General features: G+C 39.4%; 1 protein-coding gene across 1 annotated transcript in view; it reads right to left on the bottom strand.

Moving 5' to 3' along the window:
• Nucleotides 1-11,027, bottom strand: part of gabrb2b (gamma-aminobutyric acid type A receptor subunit beta2b) — a 33,572-nt gene extending 22,545 nt beyond the window's left edge. The window contains exons 1-3 of the mRNA XM_088441030.1: nt 10,832-11,027; nt 10,602-10,699; nt 10,317-10,384 (exon numbers count right to left, since the gene is read on the bottom strand). Of these exons, the coding sequence (XP_088297156.1) occupies nt 10,317-10,384; nt 10,602-10,699; nt 10,832-10,911 (246 nt within the window). The 5' untranslated portion in view covers nt 10,912-11,027. The remainder of the gene's footprint in view (nt 1-10,316; nt 10,385-10,601; nt 10,700-10,831) is intronic.
• Nucleotides 11,028-22,824: the final 11,797 nt, after the last annotated feature.

Genomic DNA, 22,824 nt, shown 5'->3' with positions numbered 1-22,824 from the left:
GCCGTGAAGCTAACAAATAAAAAGGTTAAAACATAAAAAAAAAAAAAAAGATTTTACTTCTTGTCATGTTGTCTTTAAAGGTTTACGATGCAGATGAAAAGATTTGTACTGTTTTTAGGCTTAAGCCAACTTGGAAGTGTAGTGAGCACTTTACATACATAAATGTCATACATTACATACAGTAATATTGTAATGTAACTAATTTCTTTGAAATGACAGCAAAAAGTAATAAAGAATGCATTAGTTTTGAAGTAACTTGCCCAACACTGATTTTCTATGTTATAGATTAGCAATATATTTCAAAATTAATTCTCATAGTGAAGTAGAAATAACTAATATCTCCCATCTGAACATTTTGACCTCCTCTAACCTTCTGGCCATCCAAGTCGCTCTGGCAGCTAACTCTTCACATCTGATCCCCAACCCCCATGCCACATGGCTGCTTTCGGATTTGGGAACAATATCAAGAATTAATATAAAATTTATTCACAGGATATGGGACTTTTTTTTCTTTTTTTTCCCAGTCCTAAGCCTTACATTGTTGCTTTTGGCCTCATTTTTACTGATTTACTCTACCCGGGCAGAAACACAATAAGTCCCTACATAGTACATGACTAAATACAATGTTTGGCAATTTTCTAACATTCCACCAAAGCAGTTATTTTTTTTTAATCCATCCAGAGCGTTCATTAGCTCTTCATGTTGCACTCATTTTAATCTGTTTCACACGTAAGCGGTTGCATTACTGGCAAATACTTCTTGCAACAAACATTTGCTCACTTATTCATACATGAAATGATTCAATACTGAGAAACTGCATTCCGGCTTTAGAATGTCAAGAGGCTCAGGCAAAAAAAAAAACTGTCAATCCAGCAAGCATTTAAAAAAAAATCCTCAGTTTCAAGTCTTTAAACAGGATTTTTTTTCCCTACATTCTAGTCTGTGTTTCACAGCCTTTTTTAGAGGATGATATACTTAATGTATTAAACTTTGAACTACATTTGTACGTTTTAGCCAGCATCTCCTGAATATAGATTGTCTATGTATGTCTGCTAAAATATTGCATCACTGATATCAATGCACATCTGTATAAAACCTGTGTCATTATCACAAAATTTATTTTTTCCTGTCCCAATTATTCTTAATTTGAAAATAAAATCGTATTGTTCCAATGACAGAAATAAAAAACCTAAATTAGATTTACTTATACTTGCAGAATCTCTATTAAAATCTCAGTGTCCTCCTCATGTACCCCCCATCTGAAAATTGCTCTTCTATGCACCCCTACTTGTCTAAATACGGCATTGTGATTAATATTGCGTGAGTGAAATTTGAAGCAGCAAAATCTAGATGTTTTTATCCATCTCAGGAAGGCGGTCATTTTGCCATTCTTTTGGATTCTACTATTGTTTACTTATTGTCTGACGTGATCGCCCATGTAAGGTCATTTTTTTTTCTTCCATTTTTAAGGTCTCCCACAGCATTTTACAGCTAATTTGCCACTATAATTAACGTTCAGGTGATTCCTCAAAGAACTTGTGCGAGACTTGTGCGAAAAATTATTATCAAATAGGCGGTAAAGAGAGATCGGATGAGGTCAGAGCTGATCTTGAAAGTTGGGTAAAAAGAGGTTGAGGTGAGAAGCAGTAGCTGGACCATTTAGGGTGCATTCTTTCTTCATCCTACCCTTGAAGCCTGTTTTCCATTTGAGAGGTGCGGAATGGAGCGGCGTGCTTGTTAAGGCAGGATGGAGGGTTTCAAGGGGTAAATGAAAGGCGTCTAAAAGCTCAGCGGAGCGGCGATGCAAATTGCTTTTATTCTTCGCAGCTTGCCACTTCCACTATCTGATTTCAGTACCGGCGGTGACCTCCCTTTGATGCTTTTTTTTTTTGCCACTTTTATCCCGCCACCCTTTCCCACCTTCTCTTTTGCTTTACTCATTTTCTCGAGTCCCATTTGCCATCATTTCTTCCTAAGAGTGGAATCCATCCATCTTGAGCTCAGGTTGTATCTGTTTGTATGCTTTGACAAAAGTAACATGTGAGTGTAAGAACACTTGGGATGGTTGGGAAGCTACCAAGAGCTTTAAGGTGCTAATTTAAATAGTCACAAAAGTGGGAAACATAACCCTTTCATGTTTATTTTCCCCTCTCTAAAGGTAGAGACCATGTGGATCGCCACAGTACTTCATACAGTTGTGATCATAAATTCCATATACCAGCATTACGTAAACATATGAGTACAATATATAATTCAGTATTATAGGGCACACATTCAATGAATGGCCTATTTTAAAACTGTTTTCAAATTTAAGGCGCACCACATTATAAGGCGCAAGGAATAGAAGCTACTGTAGTGGCTGGGGTTGCTGGACCTTAACAAGTAACAAATTGAGTTGAGACCAGACACTTAGTTGACCTTGAAAAGTCCTTTCAACCAAAATCACATCCGTGACCTTAAAGAAGCCGTGGTCTGGTCTTTCCACATATTTCCCCTATTTCTTTTCCTTTTCCGCAGAAACGCGATCTCACCGTCCCTAAGCCATCGCTACACTATCATCCATCTACTTCAGTGTCTTGAAAAAGCCCTCCAACAACAAGAAGCGGCTTTCAATTTCCTGTTCCACACTGTCCTCTTGCCGCCAGCGACAGGCTATGAGGAGCCTGGCATAGGGCAAAGCTTCTCCAAAGAAGCCTAATAATAAACATGGCAGCCCCCACCGAGCTGAGTGACAGATATTCCCCAGTCTCCCAGCAGCTGAATACGGACTTCTTAATATTCAAGCGTTGTAGCTGGAACAGCTTGTGCGCTGCATGGAGTCAGTTTGAAACACACATACACAGAGGCTTCTGCAGGGCTTTCATTTGCCCCGTTTCTTCCTGTATGAATAATGAAGTGTTACACTGTCGTATCAGCAAAACCAATAAAGTTCGGTTGGACTGACAGATGTAATTCACAAGAAGACAAACAAGGCAAATTCAGGATGCTACCTGGCTCCTCCCACCTGCTGATGGGCTAATTTCAAGTGATCCAAAATCGTGTACGATTAATTACAAGCTTCTGACAAAAAACAATTGTGTTTCAAGGTCACATCACATGGCGTTTATAGGGCACAAGAAGAAAAAAAAAAAAGCCACTCACACACCTTGGGACATTTAGAATGTTCAATTGACCTACCTTGCATGCAATTGAATATTAGCATTGCCCTAACCTGCATCGTAGCGCTAATCGAGTCCAACAATTAGTGAAGCAACTGTGAGGTAAGTTGAGCAATTTCTGAGTGTAATTACTAGAGTTCCTACAAGGATATGACCTCAAGAGGCACAGTGTAATTTCTTATCGCTCGTCATTTACTTTGGTCCGAATAGCGCTTTGGAGAAAAGCTGGCTGGCTGGCGATGGTGACTCAAATTTAGAGGCACTATTGTTTTCTTCCCGCCAGCAGAAGCAAGCATGCTTAGTTTCGCCAGTTGGCAGCTGTGCAGCTTAACGGAGGACATACAATTTATTAGAGTCAATTGGGGCATCTGCGAGCCCTCTTTGTGTCCCTGGAGAGGAACGGTCGAGTTAAAGGCCATTCGGAGAGGGACAGGCGAGGACAAGGCCCACGCAGATTATCAGTGGAGGATTATCACATGCTCAAATATTCTAACGGAAGACGTGAAAAATTCGGTGGCCGGATTTTACACAAAAGAAAATAAAACATCATTCACCATACTATGTTTCCATTTTCTAATTTCTAACTATGGAAATATTAGAAACCATAGATTTCTGACTATAAGGCGCAACCTTTTTCCTCATGATTTGAGCCCTGCGGTTTATAGTCATTTGCATTTTTATTTACCAGCAATCAACCAGTAAAATGTTCAAGGTGCCAATTTGTGGAATGAACTGAAAAGATGTGTTCAAAATGTTTTAAAAAAATATGTAGTTGAAAATATGTCGGTGCTAAACATGCTGGCATGTTCTGTCTAGAAAATAGGATGTTGATGTAAGGAGGGAATTTGCTAATTAGCATAATTAGCATACGTAAAAGAAAACTTTATTATGTAACACGAGCTCATTCACTCCCAAAAATGTTTTTATACGATTTTGGGGATTCCAGAAACTGAAAACCAAGTATCTACTTATACATGTTTTCATTTTACTGTGTTGGGCGTGAGAAGGTCTAAAATAGGCGGGTACTAAATTGAAACGCTCGTCATGCAGTCTAACAGCACTGTTTCGTTATAATCATTATCGTTCTTCCAAGCGAAAATATATATTTTTATTTTTATCTGGATACCTGATTATTCAATTTTTATTCTGATACCCGAATACAAAAATTGATTATTTCACCCCTCATTCTCACCTTGCTATTTTTCTATTATTAATAAAAAGTTCTCAATTACTTCAAATCCTTCCTTTTACAACTCCATCTTTGCTGACCTTGCCGTCTTTTTTGTCTCTCTTTCAAAGCCTCAAAACAAGTGGTTCCTTTCACAGCATTTTTACGACTTGCTTTCACCGTGCTTCTCAAATATCGTGGAAAAAAATACCTGCAGCGTGTTTTTAGTCACGACAAGCTTTGATAAAGCAGCTTTTATTTCGATGCTCCGTTGGAGGCCAACTGTGACTGCAACAAGCTGTGCGGTGGTACGCGTGAGACAAGACACACTGACCCACAGTTGAGAGGTTGTGATGACTAGACCGAATATATGAGTATACATCTACACAGTTCACGAGAAACACATTTGTCACCCAACCTCCAGCAAAGCTTTGCCGTCTCTCTGAACATCTTAACGTAAGGAGGCTTGGCTATGTATTTTCTTTGTGAGCATTCTGGGATGTGTTAACAAATAGAAGATTTTAATTTCCAATTAAAGCGTTTTTTTTTTCTTTTTTTTAAGTAAATTCAACCTCAGCAATACTTTGTAATGAAATTTAGACGGATGTTAATGAAACCGTTTTCTATAGTTGTAGGGCAGGCAGTCATAAATGATAACTGACATCCACCGTTTGAGTCATGTGAAACATGATAATGCCATCCAGTGGACATGATTGCCAATTGCATTCTCGTCCCCTGCATTAACCGTGATGGTGTATTATAGCCTAGGTGTTGTGTTGTGTTTCAATTGCAGCGTAACTGTGAACCTCAGACATGGTGTTAACGTCAAGGGTACTAGAACTGTTCTAGAATACTAGAACAGAAAAACAAATTACAATCAGTGCAGACAGAAGTAGACCAGTGCCTGACGAATGACGGACCCGGAAAAAAAAGTCAAAAGTCACCCTCTAGTGGTGGCGGCAGGTTGGGCAAAAACACACCAACGGACTGACGGACTGACGATTATAATTTTGGAAAGGGCCCCATCCCCTTTCTGTCAGTTTTTCTCTCTGACGGATGATGGACCACCCACATCTGCCAATTTGGTGACTATATAGAAAAGAAAACTGGTCCAAACATCTCTAAATTTATTTTAACCGCAGCACCTGACTGAGATTCAAACCCAACTCAATTCTCAATCCGCTCACTCACTTCTCAGAGCCGTGAGAGGGCCCCAAAAAACATCTTGTCAATTGAGTGTGATACCTGTTGACAGAATAGTGCAGTCGTGCTTGTATCGTGACAGACAGCGTGTGAGGTGTCAGTCACTCAGGCGGCTCCTGCAATGTTTCCGGCTGTGAAAACAACATCTCAGTTGAGGTAAGCGCATCACCAGAAGAACGTCTGCCAGCTTAGTCCCCGAATCTTCACCCCTCGGATCTGTCTGTGTGACGAACGCAGCTTCTTTAGCATATAACTATGGTATTTTTCTTTTATTCAATTTTGACATGTATGAGAGGGATATTATCAGCTGTATTCTACTACATAATTACTACAAATGAATGCGCTTCACTCGAGATTCTAACAGCCATGAGCTTGGTTCATCCCTTTGAGACTCATTTGTGATCGACGGCTCGGTAGTTTGTCTCGACTGACATGGTTCCTGCAAGTATGAGCTAAACCAAGGCTCGTTAAAGCCGTGACAACAACAGTACACTTTCTTTTCAAACTAAGAACCAATGAATTGGAACATGAAGCAACATGTCGCTAAACTGTGTTGCAGTAAATCCGTTGCATAACATCAGATGCCTTAGTGTTGTTACGCCTTATACAGATGCACATGGATGGATGGATGGATGGATGGATGGATGGATGGATGGATGGATGGATGGATGGATGGATGGATGGATGGATGGATGGATGGATGGATGGATGGATGGATGGATGGATGGATGGATGGATAGATAGATAGATAGATAGATAGATAGATAGATAGATAGATAGATAGATAGATAGATAGATAGATAGATAGATAGATAGATAGATAGATAGATAGATAGATAGATAGATAGATAGATAGATAGATAGACCATCAGGGGCTTGAGGGAGTGCAGGGACTTTCATTTGCGTCTTCAACGGTCATACACGATATTTGAGAACTTCTTCACGCTTCCCTGTGCCTGCATTACAGCACCCACCAGTTCAGTTCCGAGATGAACCCCGGATGAGACACTGCTCTGTCGTTCCGTAATACAAATGTTGACTTTACCGCAGGCTGCGAGGAGAGAGCACACAGGGTGGTGAGCACAGCGAGAAGGTAAACTTCCTCAGTGGACACCCTCAGCTTTATGGTGCTGGATATGCTGAAACGCTAAGTCCAGGCTAACCTTGCAAAAGTCTCCCAAGATGACAAAACTTTGCAAAGTTTGCCAATTCTAGTCCACATACAAAATTGTATTTATTTTATTTTTTTTATCATATGAGCTGTCACATATATTTGTAGGATTATGAAGAATTATGAGGGTATTCCGTAATGTGTGTTATCACATTTAAAATCTGGTTAACCCTAAACCAATCTGCTCTTCGAGTTAAATCCTAAATTGTTATTTTGTTTCTTAAAAAGTACATTTTGCTCTTATTGATGCTATTTCTCAAGGTTATTTTATTGTTTGTACTTAGTATTAATTTTATTCAAGTGCAGTGCACTCTCATGCTTGAGGTTGAAGTGATGTAACCAAAATATTTGTAATAAATGGGGCATATTTTCTCATACTTACAGTTGCAGGCTATTTTTCTTTGTTTAAACAGAATCACTTCTTACATTTCATACAGAAAAAAATATTAAGGCATGTATAATTCCTACTCATATTGTATCAGAACGATAATGGCATCGTATGGACAGTGTATGGTAGCCAAACCAGACAAACGAAAAACTAAGCAAACAAAAAAGGTCATCGCAAGCACGAAAAAAAAAAAAACACCTTACAAGAGAGAAGCACAGGAAAAAAGAAGCATGTGAGAAAAAAGAAACAACAAGCAAACAATAGAAAAAAACTAAAGAAAAAAAATTAAACAAAAATACACACAATAAAAAAAGAGCATGCAAAAAATAAGCAAACAATAAAAAAGATCCTGCAAGAAAAAAAAGCAAACAAGAAAAGACATAAGCAAACAAAAAAGCACACACAAGAAAAAAGAAGCACACAAGAAAAAAAGACAAACAATAAAGAAAAACATGAAAGCTACTGTGTACTTTTTCCGTGCTCCCTTTTTTTGCATCCTCCTTTTTATTGTTTGCGTCTTCCTTCTTGCATGCTCTTTTTTTTTAATTGTTTGCATCTTTTTTCCATACTTTAACCTCATGAGACACTGTCTCTTCATTTGTGTCCACTGCAGCGGACATTTTGTTTTTGGTCTATGGACATCATTGTGGACTTGCCAATGACGCTTTATGTGTTTGGGTGTGATGCAATTAACTTTGCTGAGATGAATTGGACACAACAGTGCACACAAATGAATAAGCTGGGCCTCCGGATAATATTTGAATCGTTTAAAGTTGCGTATGGATAACAATATAGATAATTTTTTAAATATATTCTTCAAAGCAGTACCCACCATTTTTTTAACGGTATTTACAAGGGCGAGATTGAATTAATCTTCAAGAAATCCAATTTGAAAGCTTTTGTCACGAGAGCAAAATGAATCCTATATCGGATCTATTCAGATGATTGTTTTATTTATTTATATATTTATTTTCATCATTTCGCTCTACCGTCAAAAAGATGAAGCCGGGGTGGCTGACTTAATATCATTTTAAAGCTCTCAGGTGCGGATGAGATATTACACAGCCAGTAAGTGGCTCCACAATCTTCCCTCCCTTTTATTATCATATGGCAAGCAATAATCTCTTCTCGCCTTTCGGCCGACATCCATAATAATATATCTGCGTGATATATTGTACACGCCGCCGACAGCTCGTCCGGGATCTCCTTTGTTGAGCTTCTCTCAAAGAACTTCACGAGCAGGGATGAAAATAGTGAAAGGAAGGAATTTGCGCCATTCTGGTATGTCGAAAGGATGAATTTTGGGGTTCGGCGTTGAGCCGGCGAGCCGCCCGCCTCGGGTTAAACGCCTAACGTGACATTGCTATTCTTTGCATGTGCGCCACTGACTCACGCACAGTGAAGTGTGAGCAGCACGAGGGCCACGACCTTCCCTCTAACACTGTTTGGCTTTCTGCATGGCAACTCGGTCGCGTCACCAGCTCTCGATCTGGCGCTCTCGCTGTCTGTTTGCGTCTCTCGCCCCCTCACGCACACCGAGGTGATAAATGTGACCCCTAGGTCTTACACACTCATATCCATTTTCACCCTTCAAGCCTCCGAGGCAGCCCAGGAGCTACGCACCTCCTCGGTCCATGTCTGAGGTTTGTAATGTCGTACGTGGAACATGGCGTGTGACTTAGCTGCAGGAATGAGTCTGATCCACACTTGCATCTAATGAAGAGTTTCGCTTAGGTTTTTTTTTTTCTTTTTTCCCTTTTTAACTCCTGGGGGAAATTTCGACCCAACTTGGGCTTTTTGATACTTGATATCAAAGGAAAAACGAATTAAAAAAAGACACTAGGAGGCTAAAAGATCGCATAGATTGTCAAAACATGACGACTTTCAATATGCCACGCTGATGTTCTAAATGCTTGCAAACCGGAGGTCAAAAGATACAACCTATTAGTGCCAAATTTGGCCCATGCCAGCCTCATTTACTGCCTTCAAAAATTAGAAATATTGTCATTTTTGGACATATGAACACCTGATGTTTTATCATGTATTCCCCACCAAATTTTGCATGAATCTATTCAATGCAAACTTATGAACAGGGTCCGATGAAAATTGTTTTGACACCCCAAAATCACCGGGTGGAGCTAGCTGTCAACTTATGCATTTGCAAGCCTTTCAATGACTTCATTGATCGGCTTAGCCTAGACTCCCATGATGCAAAAGTCATAATACTCTGATTTTGACGTATAAAATATTCCTTTTTTTTTTCAATTTCAGAAATATATAAATATACAGCATAGTTACGTTTTCTATTATCTGAAATTATAAGATTGTGTTTGACTTTTTGGTCATCCCCATGTGGTCTTTGGATTTGGCAGCACAAATTTCACCTATATGTGTCACGTGCGTGTGCATGTTTGCGTTCGCAAATAGACGGGGCATCGTCTGCTTTTCGTATCACGTCTCCACTCAAGCAGGCAGTCTGCATGTGCACAAACACAACAACATGAGCAAAAAAAGCCTTCAGGGGGGTTTTTGCTGCTGCCAAAAATATTCCACATGACATCTGAACATGAGTCATATCACAGTCAGCGTCGAAATCACATCATAGCGGGGGGGCATTTTCATATTTGCAAGGAAAAAAAATACATATAAATTAATCAACTTGGAGGAATAACCCAAAACACCGACATAGCAAATGATGATGGAAAAACCAGCACAAGCTTCACATGTGACCTTCCATGGAGAAAAGGGAGCTGTTTCAACAAATCACCAGTAGGGGGTGCACTTGTATGGAGCAAAATATCCAACTTCAACTCCTGTCAGTGTTTCCAGTAAAAAAAAAAAAAAAAAAAATCTAATCAAATCAAATAAGCGCTTATAAACCAAGCGTGAGACACAAACCCAACAGTTATTTTTCAACACTCAAAGAGATCGGACTGAAGCAAAAGCCTTTGCAGTCACATGAGAGGAAATTCTTGTTCTTTTTTTTTTTTAAACATGCATGTTTAATCCTTATAAATATTGCCGGCAAAAACAAGGCATTTCAACCGCGGTCAACCATTTAAGCCATTAAAAATCTCATGTCAGAACATAAACATGAGTGTGGGGGTTCCCCTTCTGTGGATTTGGGAGGGTATCCCCCCCACCACCCTCCTCCCCACTCTCCCCCTCCCCTTCGCTCTTGCGAACATTCGCGCAGGGATAATTAGCCCAGCATGTATGATAACTTACCATATTGACTTCTGACACCATGTCGATGCTGGCGATGTCTATATTCATGCCCACTCCCACTGGTGCGCCTGGGTAAAAAAAAAAAAAAAACATTTATCGGTAACTATGGTGCAGCGGGGGTGGTGATATCATTTTTACACGTAAAAGCAGACACATTGAACCATATGAAAAGTTGAAATCGGGGATTGTTTTCGTTTATTTATGCATGCACAAGTGGTTTTTTTTCGTAGGGGTGGGGGAGTATTTGCACAGCATTGGCGCAGAAAGTGACAACTCAACATTTACCTCCAAAATCTGGTCTCAGACGAATATCGTAACCTGTCAACAGCCTATCCACCGTCTCCTTAACCAAAGGCATATTGCTCGGATCATTCACACCGACACTGTGGAGGAGCACACACACACACACATACATACACACGTGAACAAATTAACAGATTAAGGTGACAAAACATTCCACGGAGCGCAAAGTCTCCGCTGCTGGTCCGGGAGGGGGAAAAAAAGAGCATCCTTACCTTTGTGCGCACACCACGGCCACTACGAGGGGGAACACCCCGACACAAAAACACCATCGTCTTCTCCTCAACACCGCCATGCTCGCGTCTTTTGATGGCGTGTGTTTTTTCCCCCCAGCCTCCTTTACAGAGAAGACAAGACGAGCTACAACTTATTCTTGCCAGTGCGGTAATTCCAATGCCGGGCGCATGCGCAGTCCGCACTACAACGTGAAGACTGATGATGAAGAAGATGATGATGAGGATGCTTGTGACAGAGGTGTAGTATACAGACAACCAGACGCGGGTGGAGTTTAAAGGGTGGGAGTCAACTGTCACTCGTGGGGGTGGGGGGTGGGGGGGGGGGGGGTCTCCCAGTGACGATAAGGTTGCAGGTTGGATTCCCATGTAAATGAGCAAGACGTGTCTCTCGTCAGTGGAAGTTAGCGCACTTGTTAGGTACGCTACCAATTGATAATCATTTAAAGGTCAAGAAGTCAAGAAATGTACACCCACACACCCCTACACTTGCCTAAACACTATTCAGATTAAAATGGCGTTGTTTTGAAGAATATAATATCCGCAGAATGAACCCAATCACACCTAAGGACAATTTAGAGTGTCCAACACACCTGACATGCATGTGCTTGGAATGTGAAAGGAAAGAACCTACAAAGGCACGGGGAGAACATGCAAACTACAAACAGGAAGACCAGAGTGAGTTGGAATTGAATTCGGGACTCTGATCTGTAAGGCGAACGTGCTAACTACTCTTCTACCGTGCTGCTAAATAAGATCATTGTCCATGTATAAACAATGTTTCAAACTTATGAACATGTAATAAATGCAATAAGTTTGATTTAAAAAAAAAAGGTACTGAAAGGGTTAAGCATACATTAAATCATATCCTTTTTTTAGCTTTAAAAGTAAAAAGCAATGTGTTACTGAAGTAACTGAAATGAAAGTAATCCCTTAATTAAATTACAAAAATGTTTGATCGACTAAACTGTATGATGGTGGAAGAAAAACAATAAATTGTAATGCATGTAAATTGACCTGGAACATTAACACAGGAGCACAGCAGCTTAAACAATTTTGAAGAAAAATGTATGAAACCTGTTGTTTTTCTTTTATCCCAAATCACGATAATTATTATTGGGATCTCAGAAAAAAAACGTTGCTAGCATTTGAAAAAATTGAAAACCCTTGCACACGCTACGCTAACAAGACCCAGCGCACCGCCTTGCTAACCCATTTCCCAGCATCAATCAAAGCCATTGTGAACACGATTCTGTCCTACGGCCACAGCGTTGTGACCGGTGTGTCTTGCCATCCCAGCACCAGCGCGTGGACGGCCATACATCCAGGCCTGTATACGCGTAGTGCATTAAGCGTGTCTTGACACTGCGAGAGGCACGCCGCCAATGCCGAGTGCCTCGGGCTCCGGAGGCTGGATCCATGTAGACCAGCAGTTTGTGGCGGAGCTACACACGCGCATCTGAGTAGGACGCATGCATGGCTGTAGAAAGAAAGCTACGGCCATGGAGGAAATGGCGGATCAGTGGAAAATAAATAAAAAAAAAGAAAACCCAAATAATTAAATAAGGAAAAAAAAGACAGTGTTGTCAAATTTAAGATTGGGTCAACACTGGCGATTGTCAATGATTTGCAGTATGGTTTTTACAGTGCCCTAATACCAATTGTTGCTATGACAAATTATGGGAAAATTATGCCTGCAAGCTGCAATTTAGGCTTCAAGCCAAAATGGGAAAATTAGCTCTCAACTTGACATTCAATGTAAATCACACAAATTATCCATTTACTATTCTACCTTTGTCAATTTCAGAATTTATAACAATGACGCTTTGAAGTCATTGCACAATGGTGTAATAGCTTTGGATTTTATTCTGGTATACTGGAGACAAAAACATCAGACTAAAATTCTGACTTATAATAAATATTCAGTATTTACTGAAAAAAGGGTCATTTTGCTATGTGAACTGTTGCATTAAAATATACGGACAGTATCTAATTTTATGGTGACTGTAGTCAAGGTATGTTTACTTTTCGATTATCTGTTAAAAAATACAGCATATTTTTGAATGTTCTCATGTAGAATTATGTAGTAGCTGTCAACTTTAAATGTGGTTGATTTGAAGCATATTTGAACTGACTTTGAGTAAGTGTACCTAAGCATCGCTTGCAATACAAGCAAGCAAGCAAGCACATTTTGACCTGCTCTACTCTTCTCAGGACAGGATAGAGTGAATAGTTCAACATCCCCAAAAGGGAGCGCCTGTCCTCCTTTTCTTTCTGTCTGCATCAATGTTTCTGCTTTTTTTTTTTTTGCACTAAAAGGAATTGAGCCACTCTTCTTCTGAAACCACAAACGCATTTTGACGAAGAATGTGAAATTTTTGTGTGATTTAGCACATTAAGAGTCTGCATTACTCAAGGCATTTTACATAATATATATATATATATATATATATATATATATATATATATATATATATATGAAGTTAAATGGGAGTCAACTACAATTTAAAGGAGTTCTGATTAACCCTAAATAAAATAAAACTGTCCCAGTAGATTTTCCTGACTTGTGGGCACTATGAGAGAGGAATAGCTTTCTATTCTTATGCTTCCAAAAGTGTCATTTCTAGAGCTATAAACAGGTTTTTAATTATGAGGCGTTTTTTTTTTTTTTTTATGTGGAGTGCCAATGATTTTCTCCACCCACGCCAAGCACATTTGTTCTCTGACTTCAATCTTAAATGAAACTCTGTTGTCCAAAGCTGCCAAATAGACTGAGTGAATGAGTGAAGATTTTGCAGTATTTACACATTGCAGAGATCCCACTGTGAATGTGTGAAGATATTTACTATGTGGCACCTGGCGGGTCTTCACTTTGGACTTTACACCTGGTGGGCTCCCACCTGCTACGGGCCCGATGTCTGTTTGTCATCCAAGTCCGGCCGCTCGCCAAAGCACATGCACGGCCAAACACCACACTATTCTCATGTGTGACTTTCGAATGACCCTCAGTCCCAAATTTGAGTCAATTTCTCATGCAAAGGGGCATTTTAATTTGATTTAATGATCAGCCATGCAAGTTTGCTTCATCTGTTGAAAAAAAAAAATCTTTCATTTAGTTTCTAAATACAAGTGAGCCGACATAATGCTGCTTGGAATCTTAAAATGCACAAAATCTGCGCATGGGTTACTGCAACAAATAAGACCATCTGTCTGTAAAATGCGGTGCATGATTGAAATTTATACACGGGTCATTTCAGGATTGGAGGACATTTTGGTTTCAAAATTCTTCAAGACTAAACCTTGAGTTTTTGATTGTCTGCTACAAATTCATCAGTAGAAGGTAATCAACAATTGTTAGCTTAATTAATACAGCATACATATCATTGCTACATTATTATATTGTCATTTTATAAATAATCGATAAATCTACTCTAATCACAGTAACACAGTTGCACAGCTGCGCTAAGCTTTTTCTCTATCTGTTTAGCTAGCAATTACTGCTGACCAAGAGGACAGTCTTACCTATGTAAATAAGGAAAATAAATAAAAAAAATCATTGTCTTATTCTAAGTATACGCATAATAGGGGTGCTAGATTTAGAGTGAGACATTGAAGAAACTATTTTCCAAAAAAAGGCTCCAGGTATTCTTTTGGAAAACTGATTTGTATGTAAATTCAAAATTTGATGGCTGGGACGTAAAATGTCCTCTAATTCTGGAATGACCCGTATACTGTATGTCAAGTTTTCAGTTTTAAATTCACCACCACCAACAACGAGTGGAAATCCAATGCATCTTCCAGTTGTTTATGCTTTTGTTTATGCAACAATACAATAACTTACATAGTAAAGAAAAAAGAAAGAAAAAGATAGTATTCTTGAAAGAAGCGTTCCATTTTCAACATGTGGAAATATGGTAATTTGACTCAAATAAAATCCAGTTTCCTAATGAAGCAATTTGTTCTATTTCCCCGCCTCATGCCGCGGCCTCACATCCACTTTGACTATCATATGCAAATGTCAACCTCTTGTTGTTAAACCGGGCTTACATCCATTACTCTTCCGGTCAAAGATCAATATACGTGCGGCGGGCCTTTTTCCTGCATTCGCCGAAGTGATGATCGGGATACTTTCATCCGCAATTACGCTCATGAATTTTTCATGGTAGATCCATAATACAGTGGGCTACGTTCACCGGGCTGCTCCCCTCCCATTATTGTTCACCTGAGAAGAGAAATTAGCACATACGCTACATTTAGCTTCAAAAGAGCCCTTGATGTGTGCTGCCGGTGGTTGTTTGGAGTCTACACCTGTCCCAGGAATAATGTCAGGTTGGGAGCACTCAGGCGCGGATAAACGGGATAAAGCGAGCCTGTCAGACAACATTTCAGCTTTATCTCCTTATCTTCTCCAGAGGGGGCGCCACCTGCTTCCCTTTCAAGGTGATAATGCCCTTCAGGCAGCAGATTGTCGGTACTCACCTTCCCCTACCGCCGCAGCGGTCTTCCCGACCACAAGTGCGAACGGGAGAGTCATCTTTGGACGCCGTTGGGTAGGAGAGGTAGGAGGGGACCAGGGAGGTGATTTGAGGACGTCTGCCAAAAAGCTTCTCTTCAGGAGAGCGGGCAGGCTTCTGACATGATGATTTAGATGGTGAGCTTGTTAGCTTCTTCCGTCATCCTTCGCCTCACTCCTTGCAGACAACAAAGGTGAAAGGAGATATATTATGCGTCCCACCTCCATTGTTTAAACCAATTGCCAGTCTTTTGTCAAAATAGCCCAACCATTAAAAAAGAAGGTCTTAACGTCTGGAAAGCAGGTAGTGGAAAAGCCAGGAACACAATTTCCGATGGCAATAAGTTACAAGCTACTAAATACGTTTTTACAACAAAAAAAAAAACTCTCTTACTAAATTTTTCAAATGCCTTTGTCATTGCTAATTTTGTGCACCACCATCTCGTAGCTCTATATACAGTAAAATAATAACTGTAACAAAGTATTTATTATAATTAAAATAATATAGTACAAAAGAACACAAACAAAAGGATTGTTTGAAATGGTAATACAGTGGTTCTCAAATGGAGGTACTAGTACCCCTGGGGGTACTTGAAGGAACTCGAGGGGGTACTCCAGATTTTAAATAAAACAAACAAACATGCAAATATCCGATTCGCCCCATCTTGTCATGTGCCGCCTCTCGTTACCTGTCAAGTTACTGATTTATTTTTTGAACACCTTTCTGACTTTCTGTGGACAATTATTTATTTAAAATGAGTTCTTTTTAATAAATCGTGCAATCAGGTGTCACCTTGACTGGTTTCATTTCTTTAATTGGCTCAGCAGAGTTTGGCGACACAGCTGCACCGGGTTTAACTAGGACCACCGCAGCGCCCGTGACTTTGATTTGACATTGACCCTCTACTTTTCTATTAGCCGTAACCATGGAGACTGAGGCATACATCTCCACATCTCACACATGCTCCTCATCCAACCATCACTCGCATGATTTATATGCCTTGCAAGTAGTCCGACGAGAATTTGAAATTTGAACATCATCTTTTGTAAAATAGCGCATAATTAATATTGTATAATCATATTAGTGACTCGGTGGTAGAGTGGTTAGCACATCCGCCTCAGAGTTCAGAGTTCCGAATTTGAATCACCTCGCTCTAGCTTTCAGGTGGGCAGTTTGCGTGTTCTCCCCAAGCCGGCGCGCTGGTTCTTTCCGGGCACTCCGGCATCCTCTTACAATTCAAAAACATGCATTGCAGGTTTATTGGACACACTAAATTTTCCAGAGGTGTGATTGGGTGTGTGAATGGTTGTTGTCCTTCTGTGTCATATGATTGGCTGGCAAATGTTTCAGGGTGTCCCCCGTCTATAGAAAAAGGATGGATGGATTGCTATATTCATATATTATATACATATATTAGTGCTGTCAATGAAGTTGACAATGTTTAATGAAGTCTTGGAATTTACTTAAAATCAACAATTAATGAAAATATTTTTGAAAGACAGCAGTAATTTATGCTTCAATCTATAGATTAAAAAAAGATATGTATTAACGCCATCTGCTTTGTAAGACAGAGTCATTAAGGGAGTTTTTGTTAATTCATTAAGTTTTGAATTGTGAGGAATGTTCTTTTCCACAAAAAGTATTCATGTCATGTTTTGTGCGTTTTTGAAAGGCGGAGTAAAAAAAACAAACAAAAAAAACAATATAACGTGGTTGCATAAGTGTGTATTACATATATTTAAAATTGGCAAATTACCATCAGATGTATGTTGAAAGGGATACACCATTTCCAGGGCCTCCGATTAATCACAAATATTTTTTTTTTTTGGTTTGACACTATAACAGAAGCATGTTTTGCTCCAAAATCCACTACAAATTGGAATTGAAGAGGGTTTGTTTGAAAATATTTCCTTTTTTTCTTGTTTTCCCAAAATACTAAAACATGACAGACCACTGTGCTACGAGGCCGAAAACGTGCAAACTAGGTGCCTGGAGGTGCAGCCATTCCTCTAGTGCAGGTGGAATATCAATTGTATCTCACGGGAGGAGGCTGGGGGGAAAAGGAGCATGGCATACTACTTTACCCCTTTCCACCTCACTTAGAGGAGGATAACCTTTTACAAAAGTCCATGATGAGGGTGATAATTGGAAGTGGGAGCAAAGAGCTGTAACCACAGGTGTAGAATGTGGCTTTTTCTGCAGCTTGGAAAAGCTGCGTTAGATGTAACTAGGCAGGTGGAAGGGCAACAAAAACACCAAATCGAGTACAACTCACAGTACTGAAAATTCATTTTGGTGCTCTTCATTATTCATTCTTTTTTTGCATGGTTTCACTGGGAGATATTGGCAGTAAGCATTGCGCTATTCCAGTTACTTTTCTATATCTCACTTTCTCGCTGTCTGAAATTTATAGGTCAGCTGAGTCCGTATGAGAAAAGTTTTCTTCCAAAAAGTGCGATAGGGGAAAACATTGATTGGCAGGCATGGAAAAGGCAACGCTACTTCTCCGGGCTCTCCTGTAATGAGTTTTTATCCGCTAGCATTTTCTTGCATATGCAAATATCCTGTACACTCTATACATTTTTAATAAGGTACATTACTCTGCCGTATTTGCAACTGCTCACAACGGACGATTCTTGACATACACAGTCTAACGTAGACACCCGATGCAGGAGCTTCTAACAAAAAGGAGGGGAATTATTTAACGTAAAAAGTACGGAGGGTTAAGATTTGGGGTATTGAACATGACTCTTAATATCACAAAAAAATCATGTAAAATACATGTTACTATTGAGTGGAACTAAGAACCTGTTAACTGTGAAGCAGATGTGCTTACAGCCGTGCTGCCATTTGAGAACAATAGTTTTAAACAGCAAAAATAACATCATAATAAAGATGATAAAAATAAAAGTGAGGTGATATGATTTTTTTTTTTTGGCATTTCATGTGACATACATCATTTGAGTCAAGCACAGGGTCAGCTGAGATTTTGCACCCACACACGGAGCACATAGCCCCAAAAACATTGACTTTATCTTGCCATAATATGCTTCTGTCTCCATGGCAACTGCCACTGCCATTTGTTCTGATGTAGAGGAAGTGTAAGCACTAAAAAAAATCATTGAACCAATCTAAAGAATCACTTTGTTTGTGTGGGTAAAAACAATAATTATAAAAAGAAAAAAACATTGTTATTTAAGTTATCATCTCAGAAAGTCAGTGGGCGGTCACGCAAACTTTGGTCCAATCAGAATGGGAGCCTGTAACCTTTTCCCGAGTCCTTATTTAAAGCACTTTTGGAAACAACAGCCCAAAAATTCTGCCCTTTGTTTGACCAACAAAGCCAAATGAAACGCTTCAAAGTTTAGAGAAACACACGGGAAACACACACTCGCGCACATTCGAAGTTTCTCCTACTGTAAGTGTTACCATGGCGACCGCGCGGCGAAGCTTATGAAGTACAGTGGGTCCATCTCACGTGGGAGCGGGCATGTATTTATAGAAGCCCTGCGCAGTGGTCAGAAATGAGAAATGATACACTTTCCTGCACACACGTGTTGCACAATGTTTAGTGTGTGCGTGTGTGTACTTGTGAGCGACAAAAATGAATTTGAGCTACAAATACGTGAAAAAAGAAAAAAAAAAGTGAGAGTCGACTGTGCATTTCTCTCACTTTGGGAGCCTGCAACACTTTTTTTTATTTATGACCCTCAGCGCGCACACAAAATAAATAATAATGACATCTAGATGCGCAGTGAGAATCCTCCTCCCGTCAGTGAAATCTTTTGTCTTTTCTGCAAACAATCTGCTGGCGTTGCATCAAAATGCCGAGCGCATATCATGGCATGTTTAATTAAACCTCCGTTGATTTGAATGATGAACTAATTAAAATCGTTTTGAATCCCGAGCATGTCCCCTTATCTCGCCAAAGTAATTGTACTTCCCAAATGGACATAATTTAATTGCTTTTCATTCTATTGTTCCCACGGAAGGCGAGGCGCACCTCCGTACAAGCCGTCATTATCACTTTGTCCCCCATCTCCTTAAAGTCGAACGAATGGTTGCACAGATTATATTGCGTGAAAACGATTGTCTGACAAATAATGACCTCACTTTATTCACATTTGTACTCTTAACACATGTTTTGAAAAACGAAAATACTATTTATGGAAGAATTTATAGATGGGATGATGATCACAATAACACCCATCCAAAGACCTTTTTGCAGGATTCGGAAAGACGGTTTTCACCTGAGCATAATTAAGGTCTAACGAGGACTACCTATATCAAGAGGTGATGCTAGTTGATTCCCAAGTTCAACAATTTCCGCCATTTAAAAAAAAGAATAACTGCCCAGTCACTGTTTTAAACTTTTAACTGGGCACAGCGGCCGAAAGGGTCATTGCTTGAATTCAAACGTACAAATTCAAACTCACCTGTTCAGAACTTAAACCGTTTTTCATTACAAAGGAATCAATTAAATGATTAAAATGTCCTAAACATGCAAAGAAATGTGTTGTTAACGACCATGATATGTTTTAAATATAATCACAGGTCAAGTTAGCATGAAAATAATTTACACTTATCCGGAGGCTGCCATGTTTGTTATAGCTACAGACACAAGAAAATGCAGCATCTCCTGCTGTCCGTAATGAAAAACCGTAGAAATCTTACACACTGTCCCTTTAAAGATAGAGAAACTTTTGCCTAATAAAGGCTGTTTTGCCTGTTCAAACTATCAGCCAAAATGGTCGGCTATGCCCAGTAAAAGGCTAGTGACATTTTAAAGTTTTTTACAATTTTAAGGGTCATTCCAAGGTGTCATCATAGGACCAAATCATAGACCTCATGGAAACTAACTTTCCAATAAAACAATTAGAATCACTTTTTTTTCACAGCGCTTATCTATCTATCTATCTATCTATCTATCTATCTATCTATCTATCTATCTATCTATCTATCTATCTATCTATCTATCTATCTATCTATCTATCTATCTATCTATCTATCTATCTATCCATCCATCCATCCATCCATCCATCCATCCATCCATCCATCCATCCATCCATCCATCCATCCATCCATCCATCCATCCATCCATCCATCCATCCATCCATCCATCCATCCATCCATCCATCCATCCATCCCTCTTATTTAAAGAGGTATAGAGGTCTTATTTACAAGAATCATATTCCTTGCAAATGCAAGTACAATATCCATGTCGCCGCTGTAAATGCATTATATTTGTGACGTCTTGGTTCCGTCAGCCATACTCTGACTTAAATAGGTCGTTAATGTGTGCAAGAAGGCAGCAAACAGACAAGCATGGTTAATTTTAAGAGATTGTGTGCATGTAATGGGTGCAAATGCCTAAAAAGCAAAGATGAATGCGTGTGCGTGGGGATGTTGACAATATGCGGTGCTTAAAGCTAAAAGCTACTCAGGTGGATTAGACCGGAATGCAAAGTGGTTCTTTGTACATTTGTAGGTCTCTTTCAATTTAAACGCACACTCGCAATTTCTGCTGTTAAAACCAGGACAAAGTTTTGAAACAAATATTTGGCATTCATCAGTGCGTTGATTATGAATGCGCGGCGCACTTGATCTTTTGTGATTCACTGATGACTGCTCATAATTTAAAGCACATTTCGGTCGAGCGTTTGGAGCACAGAGAGAGCGAGAATCGAAAAGTGACGTTGCGTAATCAGTCTGCGCATTTGAACGGCGTCGGAAGACCACCCTATATTTCTTCCTGTCTCCCTCCCCGCATGAATTTTTGATAACAAATGACTGTGATAGCAGTTATAATGAAAAAGTAATGCTGCGCCGAGATAATCTGGCTGCTTGATCGATGACGACTTCTTTTTTCATCCTGCGCATGCAAGTATTGTTAGAGTTTAATATGCGTACCAAAACAAACTCAAGGTGCCATCCGTACATGAGATTCAACTTAATGCTGATAAAGATTATATGTCATTTATATGAAATTTTAGTTGCACATTGTGATGTGTTCAAATGCAACTGTAAGAAAAAAACAGTTAAACTTTTATTAAAGCCAGTTGCAGGGCAATGTGGGGACACAGGAACCATATAAGGTAAAAGTCAAATTGGAGGCTAGTAGATAAAATTTCCCTTTACTGGTACACTACTGCTGTTGTGTAAGGTACAGTAGCAGTCAAAAGTTTAGAAACACTTTCCAATTCCAATGGGCTCACACATTGAGGCGGCACGTTGAAGTCAAGAAATTCGAGGCTTGAAAGGCTTGAAAATGCACAGTTGTGAAATGAAAGTCATTCCAGGTCATAAAGCATCAAGCACATCATAAATGTGACTGAGAAAACATCAAGATGTGCAAAGGTGTTATCTGGGTAAAAAGTGCCAACTTTGAATGGTTTAAATGATAAAATATGCATGTATTAATCTATTTTTTCTCTGACTGGTACAGTGTATTATCTCTCATATAATTGATTCAAAAAGAAAATATATGCTGTAAAATATTCTGTTTTGACTTAATGAAAGCACTTGCAAGGGGCAACAGGCTGCTATCGAAGGTCAACCCGATTGTTTTCTCTTTACAATATGATAAAAGAAGCCCCACTAGTCTAATTAATATTGTTGATGATGTATTAACTCATTCAATGCCAGGGACGTATTTTCACGTTTTTTGTAAGAGTCCAGACATTCGATTCCAGATAAGTATCAGGAAATTAATGTCCTTAACGTACTTATCGATTTAAAACTTAATGTCAGGATTCTTACAAAAATGTGAAAATACGTCCCTGCCTTTGAATGAGTTAAGCAGCAACACTCACTCGTTTTTGTAAATCTCAGCGGCATCCATTTTGCCACTTACTGTCAACTGAAAATGACAAGACAGTTGCTCAGAGCAACTGACACAACCAATCACAGCTCACCTTGTGAGCATTATGTCCAAACTCAACGTGATGTCATTTTCAGTCGACAGCAAGTTCCAAAATGGCCGTCCCCTCGCAGGGATATGAACCAATAGATTTTGCTGCTTAATTTATGAAGTACATGCTTACATATCCAGAACATCATATTCTCACTAGTAGTAACATCAAATAAATTTGTGATGACGTTTTTAGGGTTTATTTAGCCTTTAAAGACACCTACTCAGTAAACAAATACTACTGCATGATAAGTAAATGGCATTTTCTTTCCTATATTATATTTTAATGAGCCTAATGTATCTTTTAAAAAAGGAACTGTTAAATTGTTCAACAAATACTTTTCCTCATATTGCGCAGGTGTTCTTAATGTTGTGACTGCTTATACGCAGATTTATAAGCATCTTAGGCCTTTTTATGCTTATAATAGCCACGATGGTGCCGTTTGACTTCTTATCAGGTAATTATCGCCATTAATCTAAACATTTTTTTCTCCTCTAGTTGCAAATTGCCCCCTCCTCTTCCCTTCCTTTTCTCCGCGTGTCCACGTCCA

The sequence above is a fragment of the Hippichthys cyanospilos genome, chromosome 18 (genome assembly GCF_059441005.1).
Source record: "Hippichthys cyanospilos isolate Australia breed blue-spotted pipefish chromosome 18, RoL_Hcya_1.0, whole genome shotgun sequence".
NCBI classification, from domain to species: domain Eukaryota; kingdom Metazoa; phylum Chordata; class Actinopteri; order Syngnathiformes; family Syngnathidae; genus Hippichthys; species Hippichthys cyanospilos.
The sequence above is the reverse complement of the archived record's forward strand: the minus strand, read 5'-3'. Positions and strand labels throughout refer to the sequence as shown.